The sequence below is a fragment of the Neolamprologus brichardi genome, chromosome 5 (assembly GCF_056152115.1).
Source record: "Neolamprologus brichardi isolate AB-2024 chromosome 5, ASM5615211v1, whole genome shotgun sequence".
Lineage (NCBI taxonomy): Eukaryota > Metazoa > Chordata > Actinopteri > Cichliformes > Cichlidae > Neolamprologus > Neolamprologus brichardi.
The window spans coordinates 19,000,100-19,014,590 of NC_142108.1; the positions used below are offsets into that span (position 1 = coordinate 19,000,100).

Genomic DNA, 14,491 nt, shown 5'->3' on the forward strand with positions numbered 1-14,491 from the left:
TATGGATTAATCTGTCCTCTGGACTGCACTTTTTTCCCCCTCCTGAACCTGTCAGTCAGGTATTTTCCTGCAGTGCTACGGTAAATCTGGCTGTGGTAGTCTTTAGTGTAGAAAATTCCTGTCTGGTCTCAGCTACATTGAGAGTTTTTACTGCAGACTGCTATAGCCTCTGCTACTGAATGTTGTTCACTACCCAGGGTTAGAGAACAAATAACATTTCAGTAGGAAAATCAATACCACCCTTATGTATGCATGTTTACTGTGACGCTAATCTCAGCAGCATATTGACTAGCATATTAACTTAGCTTATCCTCTAGCTCACTAAGCCACAAACCTCCTGGAATATACTGCAGGCACATATCTGAATGCAAAATCCTTTTTTTTTTTTTTAACAATTATGAAGGAAAATAATGTATTTCTAGAGAGCTTTAGAGATGCTAACTTTAAATGCTAGCTATTTAGGTTTGCTGTCAGTCTTTGCACTATGCTAAGCTAACAGAATGTAGCTTCATATTTACTCATGTATAAGTACTTTAGCAGACATCCACAAAGCAAAGATACCAGCAGAGAAACAATAACATTCAGTCATACACTATATGGACAAAAGTACTAGACCACCTAAAGGAGATGCTTGGCCATGGAAACCCATAACATGAAGTTCCAGCACAGGTTAGGTTTTTTAATTAGGTGCTTCAATGGTTGCCTACTCCATATCCGGTTTAGTTCACACTTTTTGAAGTTTTACTACTGCTGGGCTCATAGGTAGCACATATTTGCAGAGAAACATGAAATACTACAGGCAACCTGGCAATCTGCTGGCAACCAAAATATTGACTAGTAGGTTGTTGGTGCAGCAGTTTTGTTGCAACCTCAATAGGGAGCCAGAAACCTCCAGGAACCACTGCCAACCAGTTAGAGAATCCACAAATTTCTCTAGCAACCACTTGTATCACATCAAAAATGGAGGGCAACTTTTGAAAAAACATCAATACTACTTGATTGTGGAATACATAGGAGGGAAGAAATTACATAAAAGGACTTGTTGCAACGGGGGCGTCCTATTATAGTACCACACTAAAATTCAGTGAGCTCCAAGACACATACTTTATCAAAAGTTCATCAGACTGCATGGCTAGGTGCTTGATTTTAAACAAAAGACTGAATTAAAAAGACTTAGAATTGTGCCCCAGTACTTTGTCTGTGTAGCTTATGCCAAATATGCGCTTTCATTGGTTGCTTCAATATCGGATCATGAAGTTGAGAAAAGTTTGGGTGTGAATCCACCAACAATCAATGGCCTCTGGTCGCCATATTACTGGTAATGACCTCCTGTGTGAAAAGCTCTTTAGTCTTTCACCTTGTCTTCTTTTCTTTCACTGATTGAAGATGGGTGCTTTACCAGAAAAAAAACACACAGCTGACCTGCCAATCATTTCCCTATCCAAGTCTTGCCGAGATACCTTCTCGAAGTGCACTTCAACCTGCTCTCAGCAGCCTATAACCAGCTAAAAGTAAATCATAAATCAACCAGGAGAGCTCTGTCAGGGTGATTACCCCTGTAGTTGCTCTCTGAAAATCACTATACTGCCCTAAAAGAAGAAGGAAACAGAGATTGATGGAGAAAAGTTTGGCAATGAAAGATTTTCCTTGTATGTAGTAGAAAATGTTTTACATTGACAGATGTCCTCCTGTAATATTACTCACAGACAAATAATTTGCTCTGCTGAAACCTGTTTTTGCTTTTTATGGCCTGATTAACAGTGTGATTAAGCTACCACTTGATCCTCCAATAATCTCATATTATTTGGATTTACTCAAATTGCTGTTACTATGTTGCTAATCACGCCACCTTCAACTATTTTCTCACCTGAAAGCAACAGGAGCACATCTCGTTCTCTCAGCATCACCTTTTAATTGTGTCTCCTGCAGAAGAGAGCACAGAAGAGTGGCAGCAGGGGTGAGGATCTCATTTAGAGAGAAGCAAAGTAGCCAAGTGTGTAATGCTTTTCACAAAAACAGGCACCTTCGGTTTCAACACTGGCTTTGTTTGTGATCTCACCATGATATCCATGTTATTAGAGATATCTGTGATATTCAGCTCTGCATGTCTGAACGTTTCATTGTGAAGAGAGAAGTACAAATGTGGTAGAGCTAAGGAAGAAAAGGGCTATTGATTATGAGTACCACAGTGAGCACAATGAGGAGAAGCAATTGCAGGAAGCAGGCAGCAGGGAGCAGAAGTGAGAATGAGGGGAAATGAGAGAAAAATCAAAATGGTGTTCAGCAGAGAATAAGTATGGGAAAAAACCCACATTTCCTCAGATTTATTTCCCATCCTGCAGGTTCATCATAACAAAACCGCCGTCTCTCACCCGTGCTTCCTCTCTCCCTTTGATTCCCTCAGAGCCCTGTAGACAAGCCTTTATCTTGATACTTATCAAGGCCTCTGGCAGTGTGTTTCATCCGTAACCCTGTCAACTGTTATCTCCAAGTGTAGAGGCTGTCAAACTGTTAACTGTGTTTACTGTGGTAAACAATTATTACAACGCTATCAGTGATGGGAGAAGGACATGGCTGCAAGGTGTTTGAGCGGTGTCGACTTTGGGCGGAAAGTGTGTTGAGTTTGACAACAGATAATAGGTGTTTCTCTTCAGGATTTATCTCAGCCTAGAAAAGCGTCAGTGATGAGAGTTTACCCTTCTGCCAAAGTTGAGGCTGCAGAGGTGGAGTGGAGCTGCGGCTTTTCCACCGTTGCCTGAGTGTTCATTCAGTGATTATCTGCATGTGCAGACAGTTGCAGAGCTGACGAGTGCTACTTCTGATCAAGCATTTTATTTCATGTGTTGCATTAGATATAAATTCAGTCAGTTCCTCTGACTTCTGTTACTGTTGAAGATAAGTCTAACACTTTGGTTTTAAATGAAAAACTGGGAAGTTTCTGCTATAACTTAAATTATTGTTTCATCAAACATTTGACACCGAATGAGTTTAAAACGTATCAGATGGCTATAATGAGAGAGAAAAGGTTCACCTCGCTATCAACAAGTCAGACATCTTTTATCTTTAGAAGGTTTTTGTGCATATCCATAATGCAAATCTCCAATTCTACCACATCCCACAGCTACTCTACTATATTGAGATATGGTCACTGTGGAGGCCATTTAAGTGCAGTGAACTCATTGTCATGTTCAAGAAAACAGTCTGAAATGATTTCAGCTTTGTAGCATGGTGTGTTATCCTGCTGGAAGCAGCCATCAGAAGATGGATACACTGTGGTCATAAACGAATAGTGATTATAATAATACTCAGGTAGGCTGTGGTGTTTAATCAGTGCTCAGGCAGGGCTCATACTATGCCAAGAAAATATCCCCCACACCATTACACCACCAACAGCCTGAACTGCTGGTGCATGGCAGGATGGATCCATGTTTTCATGTTGTTTATGCAAAATTCCGACCCTACCATCAGAAATGATGACTAATCAGACCAGACCATGTTTTTTAGTCTTTTATTGTCCAATTTTGGTGTGCATGAGCAAATTGTAGCCTCAGTTTGCTGCACCCAGTGTGGTCTTCTACTGTTGCAGCCCATTTGCCTCAAAGTTTGATCTGTTGTGCATTCACAGATGCTCTTCTCCTTACCTTGGTTATAATGAGTTGTTATATACCTTACTGTTGCTTTCCTATAAGCTCAAAGAATTCTTGCAATTCTCCTTTGACCTCTTGTATTAAGAAGGCATTTGCCTGCTGTTTACTGAATATACCAATACCCTCACAATAAGTTAAAGTCACTCATCTTATTTTTCTTACACATTCTTATGATGATTTGAATTTCAGCAGGTTGTCTTGATTATGCATTGAATTGCTCCCATGTGACTGGCTGACTAAATATAATAGTCAGAGGAACAGATTTAACAAATCAAGTGACCAATGAGTGTATGTCTGGCCTCCCATGTACGCTACTCAGACAGCAGCCTCACCTACACCAAACAAAGTACTTCTAGAAGCCAAAAACACATCTGTGTGTTACATGTGAAAAAGAGCAGCTTCAGACAGCGCAGGGACCTGATTCTCCCAAATTTATCTGGAGTTGTTGGACAAAGACAGGTCAGTTGACCCCTTTTACACTGAACACCGTCATGTTATCCATTAATGATACTTCCTTTCATAAGCAGTAAAGCTTCTAACTAATGAGTAAACTTATATAAAGTTTTTTTGAGCAAGGCTGTTATACACCAAAAGTGACATGAAAGAAGCCTTAGAGAAAAAGCTCAATACAAAAAGAAAGAAGTTGAGTTTCCGTTCCCCACCATTCATAGTTTATTCCATCAATGCCGCTCTGTCCTCGATTGTCACTACTTGGGGCAAAAGGCTTTCTCTCTTCGTCACTTCCACAGACATAAATACCCTGTTTTTTTCCTCCAGCTGTGACATTTCCATTTGGTAATTCTGCAGTGTGTGGAGCATTCAAAGCAGCATTCTTCATGCAAGCTTTCTATAGCTTTATCTGTCCTGTCACACATGTGATGCAATCGTTTTTGTATTGCATCACTTTAAACAGTGTGCATGTGCTTTTTAGTAACAAAGTACACATTTCTGCAACAATGAATCAAGCACACATGATCTTAGGATAGTTTAAAGGCAGAAGCCTTGTTTTTGTTGAAAAACTGGCTGTTTTTTAACTGACTGCCAAAGGCCAGATTTGTCTGAAGTATCTTGTTTGTCGCAAATGTTGGCAAAAAGAAAGAAAGTGGCAATGGCACACAAAATGCTAGTTTTCTTTGTAACTAGGCACACCCTCACACACACACACTAATCCGATGCCACACAGACAAAGGTAACATCTAAATGCAGTGCAAATTAACCTGCCTACAAGTAAAGAATGAAAAGTTCTTTACTCTTTGATGTTGGCAGACAGTGTGCTGTGTGCTCAGACAGCCTTTAATGTCAGAATAAAATAACCTGGAACTTGCTGTTTTGATACAGACCACAGCAGACTGAATATTGTGACATATTACAATTTACAAATTCAGGCCTGCTGTCTGTGACAGCTTAGATTCTGTGCAGCGCTACATGAAGGCTGTGATATACTTTCAGCCATATACAAGCTTTACTCCTTGGGAAGATGTTTTTTTCTCTCTCTCTGACGGTTAAGAAAACATGCCTATTATTACTTGACCGTGACAATTGAAAATCTTATGTTGTAATAGATTTATTTCAATAGCCAGATGGGGATGTGTGTTTTTGGCTAATCCTGTGAATTAAACTAATTCTACAACTAAATTTGATTAATAATACCATAAAAATGCAATGCAATCCCACAGGCCTTCAACATTTCCTGCAATTACCTAATTATCAGCACAGATCAATATTTTCTTTATTAACATGGTATCAAATGCCTAATGCAATGTAATGTTATAAACCCATGAAGAGTTATCACTACACATGGAGCCTGTCTCAGTTCTCCTGTACTTTTCAGCTTCTCGTTTTACAACATTTTGCTTTTAGCCTCCAGCAACTTTACTATTGTGATCCACTCTTATTTCTCTTATCATCATCATTCTGGCACAGCAGGAACAGTTTCATCCAAACAAGCCCTAAAAACCCATTGTTTTCCATCTGTTCAGGACCCATGGCAGACAGACAGAAATGATGAAGATGGTTTAACATTTAGTAACCAGAGAAAGAACCAGACATACCTGTCAAGATTTAATGGAGACAAAAGAAAGGAGATGTGAAAATGAGACTGGCAAGCAACTGAAAATATTTCTCAAGGTTTGCTTTTTGTAGTCACTGCTGTAAACCTAACAACACCAGTGTTGTTAGGTTTAATATATATATATATATATATATATATATATATATACGTGTGTATATATAGGAGGTACACCAGAGAGATAGAAGGCAGGAGAATAAACCAGCTGTTCTCCACAGAACCAGCAAAGGTGTACTCTCAGTGGCAAGGGAACAATAATAAGAGAACAGCACCACCAAGGCAATACTGGAAGAGCATATGGGAGAAGGACGCAACCCATAACGGCAATGCTCAGTGGCTAGTGGATCTGAGGGCAGACCATAGCGACCTCCCTGAACAGGGTCCAGTAACCATCACAGTGGCAGATATCCAAGAAAGGGTCTCCAGTATGAAGAGTTGGACAGCACCAGGGCCCGACATGGTTCACGCCTACTGGCTGAAGAAGCTGACTGCACTCCACGAGCGTCTGGCAGCACAAATGAACCAGCTGCTAGTTAACGAGGGACACCCGGAATAGCTAACCGAAGGTCGGACGGTCCTGATCCCCAAGGACCCCAAGAAGGGACCAATCCCCTCCAACTACCGACCAATAACCTGCCTCAGTACTACATGGAAGCTCCTGTCAGGCATCATATCGGCTAAGATGAACAGGCACATGGGTCAATACATGAGCGGGACACAGAAAGGAATTGGCAAGAATACCAGAGGCGCAAAACACCAGCTACTGGTAGACAGAACAGTCAGCCGAGACTGCAAGACCAGACTAACCAACCTGTGCACTGCCTGGATTGATTACAAGAAGGCCTATGACTCAATGCCCCACAGCTGGATACTGGAATGCCTAGAATTGTACAAGATCAATGGGACCCTAAGAGCCTTCATCAGGAACTCAATGGGGATATATATATATATATATATATATATATATATATATATATATATATATATATATATATATATGTATATATATTGCTATAAGATTGCTTCTAAAAGCATTTGTGAAAGAATATATCGCGCTCAGTGAATTCTGGTATGGTACCGTGATAGGATGACACCTGTGGAACAAGTCAGGAAATTTCCCTCGCTAAATATTCCACAGTCAACTGTTATCGGTATTGTAAGAAAGTGGAAGCGATTGCGAACGACAGCAACTCAGCCACAAAGTGGTAGGCCACATAAAATTACAGAGCAAGGTCAGCAGATGTGCAAAGTGTGCAGAGGTCACCAACTTTATGCAGAGTTAGTTGCTACAAACCTCCAAGCTTTCATGTGGCCTTTAGATTAGCTCAAGAAGAGTGTGTAGGGAACGTCATGGAATAGGTTTCCAAATAAGTTTTAAAAATTTAAATTAGGCAAATAAGCAGACTTATAGTTGTGTACTTTGATGTCCTGTTTTATTTGGAGCTTACTTACCGGTCAAATGGTCAAGTAATCAAATCTTCTTAGGAAAGTCCCTAACTAGAAAGGAAATGTGCTTCAGTGTTTCCTTAAATACTTCCTTTAACACTGGATACTGGACCAACCTTTAAGAAAAGGAAGTAAGATGCCATCCCAAAATTCATAGTGGCACACTACACTACTGTCATGAAAAACATATGTCTTCTATCTATATGGCTTTCATTAAATAAGCTGATAGGAGCACTCTGAGCAAAGCATACAAGATGAGCTTTCTGCAGTCCGGTTCACATAGTAGTTTCATCATGGCCCACATCACCAGAATCCATCATCACATTATTAAAGAGCCTGGTGTAAGTGCATTCCGATTATTAAAGCATCTTATTTCACTTTTCCTAAATCCTAATATATATTTTCCCTCACACCTTAACTTATCCTTATGCCCTTTTCCATCAAGGTTAAGGTAAAGTGATAAGAAAAAGAAAGCAGGAGGTCATTTTTTTGGACTTTTCCTTTTTTTTTTTCATTTCCTGTCTTTGTGAGAATAAGTCATCACTGTGTACATATACTTCACTTCGTTCCCTGGCAGATTGTTTCTGCACTCACAGCAGGAAAGTGTGTTGGCCATTCCCCGTCTTTCCCTTGAATGATCTCTTGTCTGTTTTTTGTTTGCCTTCTGCCTGATATTCGCCTCACACGGACTCAAAGACTTGCTCTAAATGCAATCATGCCTGGTAATAATTTTAGATTTTGCCTTCCTCTGCTGTCCTCTTACCTGTGAACCACAACAATGGGAATAGTAGGGCTACATCAGCCTGAATGCACTGCATTTCTTAACTATCTTGTTTTTGAAAAAAAATTTCTAGTTTTTATGCAACTTTCCAAGTTCCTCTTATTCAGAGGTAAGGCTCACATACCTCATAGACTTTCTATCTTTTTTTTGCAGTATTTGATTAATATTAGTAAGTTTAGTCGAGCCAAGTGGATATTTTCCCCAAGCCCCTGATGAGACGTGTATTAATAGTTGAGCACAGCATTATATCACTTTGTTATTGGGAAAAAATGGAAAGCATTTCAGTGTGTGGAGGATTAGTCGATATTCAATTAACCCAGGCAGACAGTTATGGTGACTCTTTATCAATACCTCTTTTTAACTGCACACCCGCAGCACACTTAATTAAACTTCCCATTAATAGCATCAAACAAGTGAGAAAACTAACAACACAAACACTCGCATAATTTTGGAAAAGTGATCCAAATCCATACAAGCACCGACCGGAGAAGTGGTTATCAAAGACAGTCGGCCAAGCTGCTGCACTGGCCTCAGGTCTCGGCTGTGATCATAGATGCTCTCAGTCCAGTTGTGGAGACAAAGGAGGAGGAGGAGGCTGTGTGTTTTGGACATGGCACAATTGCGTGTCCTCAAACTATTTGTCTGGTTATTGATGTGTATCTGGGACACCCTGTGACCCTTGACCCTGAAATCATTAATTTCCTCGCATTCCACAGCTGGGTTTATGAAAGCCCTCCCTTACATGGCTCAGTGCAGAGCGTGGTTATGACTATGAGGGAAGAGCTTCGAGATTCTTTTAGAAAAGCAGTAATTTTGAAATAACAGAAAGCCTTCTATGTAAATCAAGAGCCCTCTGATAACCCTATCCTTATTCCAGACCGTCATTTCTCTTTGATAATCAGCTACAAATCAGGGCCAGTGTGCCAACTGGGGCAGCGATGTGACTGTCTAGACAGTGATAATGATCTGCTAACATGTCTGTGCTGCCGTAGATCTTCTCTACTAACTGTAAGCAATAATTGTTCTCTATGGGAATAACTAGATGTGCATTTAACAGTAGCTATTATGGGAGACCTTGCAAAAAAAGATTAGAGGCCACTGTTTTCCCATCCATACAAAGCTGCAGTACAAAGAAGGGTAAGTCAACCCTCATAAAGTGAATCAAATGTTAGTGTTGGCATATTTACAAACTAACTTCAATGAAACTGTACAACCCATTTCCCTATAAATTTTGTGTGTGTGTGTGTTGCCCAGAGTTAACATTATATGTACTTGGTATTTAGTTTACACCCAAATATCCAATTTGTTGCAATATTCATCAACAAATGTTAGGTGTTATAATTGCAAACATGATTAAAGATGCAAAGACGTTCAGTTTAAAATTATACAGTGTTCACAAAAGTCTAGCAACCCCTCATTTCTTTATATTCTGCTTCCATGGAGCCACATTTTATTTTAATTTGTCAAAAGTGGTCTTGAGCAGTAGCTCACCAGGCTTTCTGCTGGCCTTGTAAAGTTTTTGTTTGGACATTGACTGTTTTTTTTTTTGTTTTGTTTTTTTTTACCAAGAACCAAGTTTTAATTGTGACATTAGGTGCTTTGTTACTTGCAGCTGTCACAAAAACACATAATTTGTTTCCACTTCTATGAAAAATACTAAAGATGACACAGTTTAATAGGGATAAAATAGTGTTTATGGACCAACAGGTTTATTTCAAAAGGCATTTTAGCCAAAAACTTGGAACGTCTAACACAGTCCGATAAAAATATTAGCAGAAACTGGACATGCGGATGACAGAAGAAGTGGCAGACCTAAAAAAAAAAATACAAAATCTACAGATGAACAGTATCTGAAAGTCCTTAAGAGTTAGGCAGAAAATATCCAGCAAAAACCTGAGTGATGCTTGGTTGAAGCCTGATCACAAATGGCCTGAATGGAAAGGTGGCATTAAGAAGTGGTATTAAGAAGCCATTCTTAATGAAGGGAAACAAGGAGAGAAGGTTGAGGGTTGATCTTGTCAAAATTGATGAAATTATGAACACAGAAAAGTACTGTCAGATTTTGATCCACAGTTTGGAAAGCGTCTGATTGGCAACAATTAATTTTGTGGCTCAAGAGTTTTGCACAGTAATTTTTAAGCCCTGGAAAGGAAATTTTTCTCAAAAATGAGCAAAGCAGCATTCTCACTTGATGACATTAATATTTAATCAGTTATCAAAACTGTTGTGCAGATTCTGTTAATGGCCTTATCAGCTGATTGACTAATCGTGTCAGCACAACTTAAGACCAAGAAAGAGTCCCAGCTGGGTTCACTGCTTCAGAACTTTAAAAATGCAGCGTGCCATTAATTTGCTCATAATCAGCTTTTTCTCCTGCTCCAGCCAAAGATAATGACATGTAGTAAAAATATTCTTAACATTTTAGAGGCACAGCTGCTTACAGGTATAGACACATTATTCAAAATCACTTGTGTCTTAATTAAATTAGTCCTAATTAACCTACAGCAGTATCTTCAATAGTTAATGATTTTAAAGAGATAGCATCCTGTTTCATTTCAACCAGGCAGTATAGCGTAATATATTTCATCAAAGGACGGACACTGGCTTTACAGAGTAAAATAGTTGAGTGAAAGTAGAGGAGTCAAGGCCACATAACCCAAACAACACCAACACTCTGAGGACTTTATTGTAAAACAGTATGCAGTGAACAGACTACCGGTGCACCTAACAAGTTGTGTGTCTCATTTGGTTGTCAATCTCCCGAGCCCGCTGTCCCATCTTTGTTTGTCACTCTGCGCCGTTGCGTGAATACCAATGAACAGCGAGCCGTTATCACCTGAGCCTCGGATGACAGCATCTCAGTGATGTATTGCTCATCAGCCTCTGTTTCGTGCCAGACAGGATGTGTTTTCTTACTTGGTAAATGAAAATGTCAAATGCAGATCTTTAGTTGTGACGGCTCAGCAAAATCCCAGATTGTTTTAAGTTAAGATGCACAGCCTAACCCATCTCTAACCTTTTAGATACGTGATGGAGTTTTACAGCTGTACAGATAAGAAACGATGCCGCCGCGTTTATTTCCTGTGCTTGCTGATAAGCCGAAATATAATTCTCCAAACTACTATTGATCAAAGACGTGAAACTTTACTGTGTTCCCGCCACAACTCCATTGTAATTCTCCAGGCCTCCTCTCTTACCGTGTAGCCCGTTAGAGGGCTGTTCCTCCGTCCTCTACTAAGTTTGTTCTGAATGTTGAAATGTTTTCCCCTTGGGTGCCTTGTGCCAGCCCCCTTCCTCTTCCACCGATGTGGGGGTGAGCTTTCCCAGGACAAAGAGAAGAATATATAAAGGAATGGAGGGGGGGTCGGAGAGACAAAAAGACAGCGGGTGTGTGAGCAAAGGAGGCCAAGTGAAAAGATATAGAGGGCTTGTCAAAGGGCTCAATACTGCTGGCAAGCTTTGAGTGTGGGGATACAGAGAGAGGAAGAAGGAGAGAAAAACAATCTGTACTTTTCCCCCCTATTACAAACCCAATTGCTCACTCCTTACAGACTCCACAGGGTGTGGGGTACACACCACGCTCTGTGTTTAGAGAGTTACTGGAGAGCAGCTCAGTCCAACTGCACCCCCACCATCTCCCCTAGTCCTCCTGCACATGGTACAGTCCATTTAAAAGGCTGCATGTCATCTCAGTGTGTGCAGGGTCCTCTCTGAGAGCAGCTGCTCACAGCACATTCTCCTCTGCGGGAGCATTCACTTTCCCCTCCGCCTGCTGGGCTGCATCTTTTTCTCCCCTGCCTTTTTTTCTTTCTCTTCCTGCTCTCTTTGGTTTCTCTCTATTCCTCTTTCTCCCGCGCTCACTCTCTCCTCTCGCACACACATGCTTTCTCTGACTCTGTAGTGCTTGGACACATTCTTTATGCAGTAACAGGTAGACATCATCCCTGTACTGCCGGCTTTTTTTTTTATGTGCGAAGTACACTGTGAGAGAAAAAGCACAGGTGGAGTAGGAGAAGAAGAAGAAGAGGGTGATAAGAGGTGGCGGAGGAGGAAAGAGTCTTAACTTCACCTCCTGTAATGCTTCTCTTTACACCATGCTGCTCTGTGTGGATTTGGTCCTCAGGGGAAAATCCTTAAAATGATGGAAGACAACAAACAGCTGGCACAGAGGATTGATGGGGCCATCCAGTCTGCCAGCCAGGAAGTGACCAACCTGCGCTCCGAGCTCTCTGCCACCAGCCGTAGACTGGCAGAGCTGGGTGCCAGCAGCCCCCCTGGCTTGGAGAACCACCACCAGCACAACCACCACGATGACAGCCTTCACTACCGGGGTGAGTGCCTGAATGTGTGCGCACTCACATGTAATCTCGTGCCTCTGTGTGTGTGTGAGAGCGAGAACAGGAACATGTGTGAGTGTTTTGAAATCAGCAGTGGGAAGTATTCTAAGAATGTGCAGCGGAGTGACTAATATCATCCCACCGTTCCTCCATTGACTTATTTTTCCCCAAACTCAGCATGAGAAAAGTCAGCAGCTTGAAAGAAAAGAGAGAAAGAGAGAATGACTGAGTGTTGTTATTAAATGGCAGGGAGGGGTTGGGGTTAGAGAGCGTGGGCCAGAGTTGCTCAGGGTTTGGTTTCCCAGGCAGCAGCTGGGCTCCTCTGAGGCTGCACTCCCTCCAGCTCTGGCTCCTTCTCCGCACTCTTCCCGAGTCTATGAGGAGAAACTGTGCTTCATGTCCAGAAACTGCATGCCAGCATCTCTGAAGGAGGGCGGTGACACCATGGCACTGCCACTTAGCTGGGAAAAAGATGTAATGAATGACGAACGAGAAGTTAAAGAGAAGTTTTCATGGGACTGCTCATTCTTCCTGCTCTTAAAATAGTTTCTCTTGGCTTCTTGTTACACTTATTGATATCTCTCGTGTTTCTTAAAGTAATAACTTGGCTAAAGCGCTGTTTTATATTTAGTTATTCCATGACTAATGATGTCTGACAGGAAATTTTTATCTAGTGTGAGACCGTGTTCTGGGTCTAATTAAGCGTCGTTACGACGTATTCGAGTTAGTTACTTTTATATCGCCGACATCTTGGATTCATTAATGATCATTTTTATGGAGTTTGACAGGAACAAGAATAAAAGGGGAATTTTTGTTTTCCTGTTGCCTTGAATGCATTAACAGAACAGCAAATACTTGTGTCAGCTATCCAGATAATTTGGTGAGAAACTTTCAAAAGTTTCCAAACTTAACAAATAATATTTTACATTCACTGTATGCACAGAAAATTTGGCTTGCTGAAAAAGAGAGCAACAGAAAAAAATGGCCTTTCACCTTTTGGTGTTTCTGTTCTGCATTCGAATTGAATGCATCTGGGAGCCTGTATGTTTTTGAGATCTTATCATACCCAGCCACAGTGGCTATTAAATGCACTTTAAAAGATATACAAGAGACTACCCAAGCAGGAAAAGGTCTAATGAATGAAGACAAGATATAAGTTACAAAGGACTAAAAGGTTTTGCTAATACTTGTGTTACAAATCCCACAACTTAATGGAAGCGAAAGCATTGTAGTCATTCATTGTGGGCATGCTGTAAAAGAAGAAGTACACACTGAGAAAATGGTAATAATAAGCTGACAGTTATTAGAGAAAAATACAGCTGCAGTTGTTGCTGCTGCTCCTTTTTCTCCAATGCAAACAATTTATAACAAAAAACTCCCATTTTCATTAAAAGAAAAGTTACAATATGCAAATTAGAGAACATAACAGAGATTATTCAGCCAGCTGATTTAGCGCTCAGCTGCTGCCTAATAGATCTATTTTTCAATCCACCCGGTACACAGAGAGTATAAAAGAAAAAAAATATGAACAAAGCACTTTATTATTCAGAAAACATGTTTAAAAGTGAGTTTTTTGCATTGCCAGCTACAGTTGGTAAGATTTTCTTGACCTGTAAGTCTTATGAGTTGAGCACAGCATCAGGTGCAGGGACTACATGGCAGATTCTCCTCTTTTCTTCGAAATTCAGCCGATGCTGGAGCGTGATGGTTCAACTACCAATGGGAAAATGATATAAGATCGAAACAGATTAATCTGAGTAACAGATTAATGCTTATCAGATGGCCAAACCACGAGCAGCAGAGTGGCTTCACAAATCCTGAAAATTACTATGGCGCAGTCATTTAATCTATTCTTCTATATAATTTGAAGTATTATATATGCTGCATTTATAGTTTGTTTGTTTGTTTTTTGCGATAAATGTCAGTTCAAGCCCAGTCTGAGTGTTTCATCTGTGTGGCTGCTGCAGTGAGTTATACATGTTGTGTTCATCCAGCTTGCTGTTCTGACTCCCTCTCAGTGTTAACAGGCAGCCTGACATTCCCACATTCCTGAATGTCAGGGTGGTGATGTCATACTTCCTGTTCCCAGAGGCCAGGCTCGCAGTCAGGTGACTGATTAAACTAAACACACCCACACTGAGAACCGCTTGGCTTAAACATGTTTTTGTAAGTTCTTAAGTTTAGGCGGTTTGGGGTGTGATGAGCCAGCACC

General features: G+C 40.7%; 1 protein-coding gene across 1 annotated transcript in view; it reads left to right on the plus strand.

Annotated features, from left to right (window-relative positions):
• Positions 1-14,491, plus strand: part of kaznb (kazrin, periplakin interacting protein b) — a 139,065-nt gene that overhangs the window by 50,821 nt on the left and 73,753 nt on the right. The window contains exon 3 of the mRNA XM_006783205.2: positions 12,066-12,273. Within this exon, the coding sequence (XP_006783268.1) occupies positions 12,066-12,273 (208 nt within the window). The remainder of the gene's footprint in view (positions 1-12,065; positions 12,274-14,491) is intronic.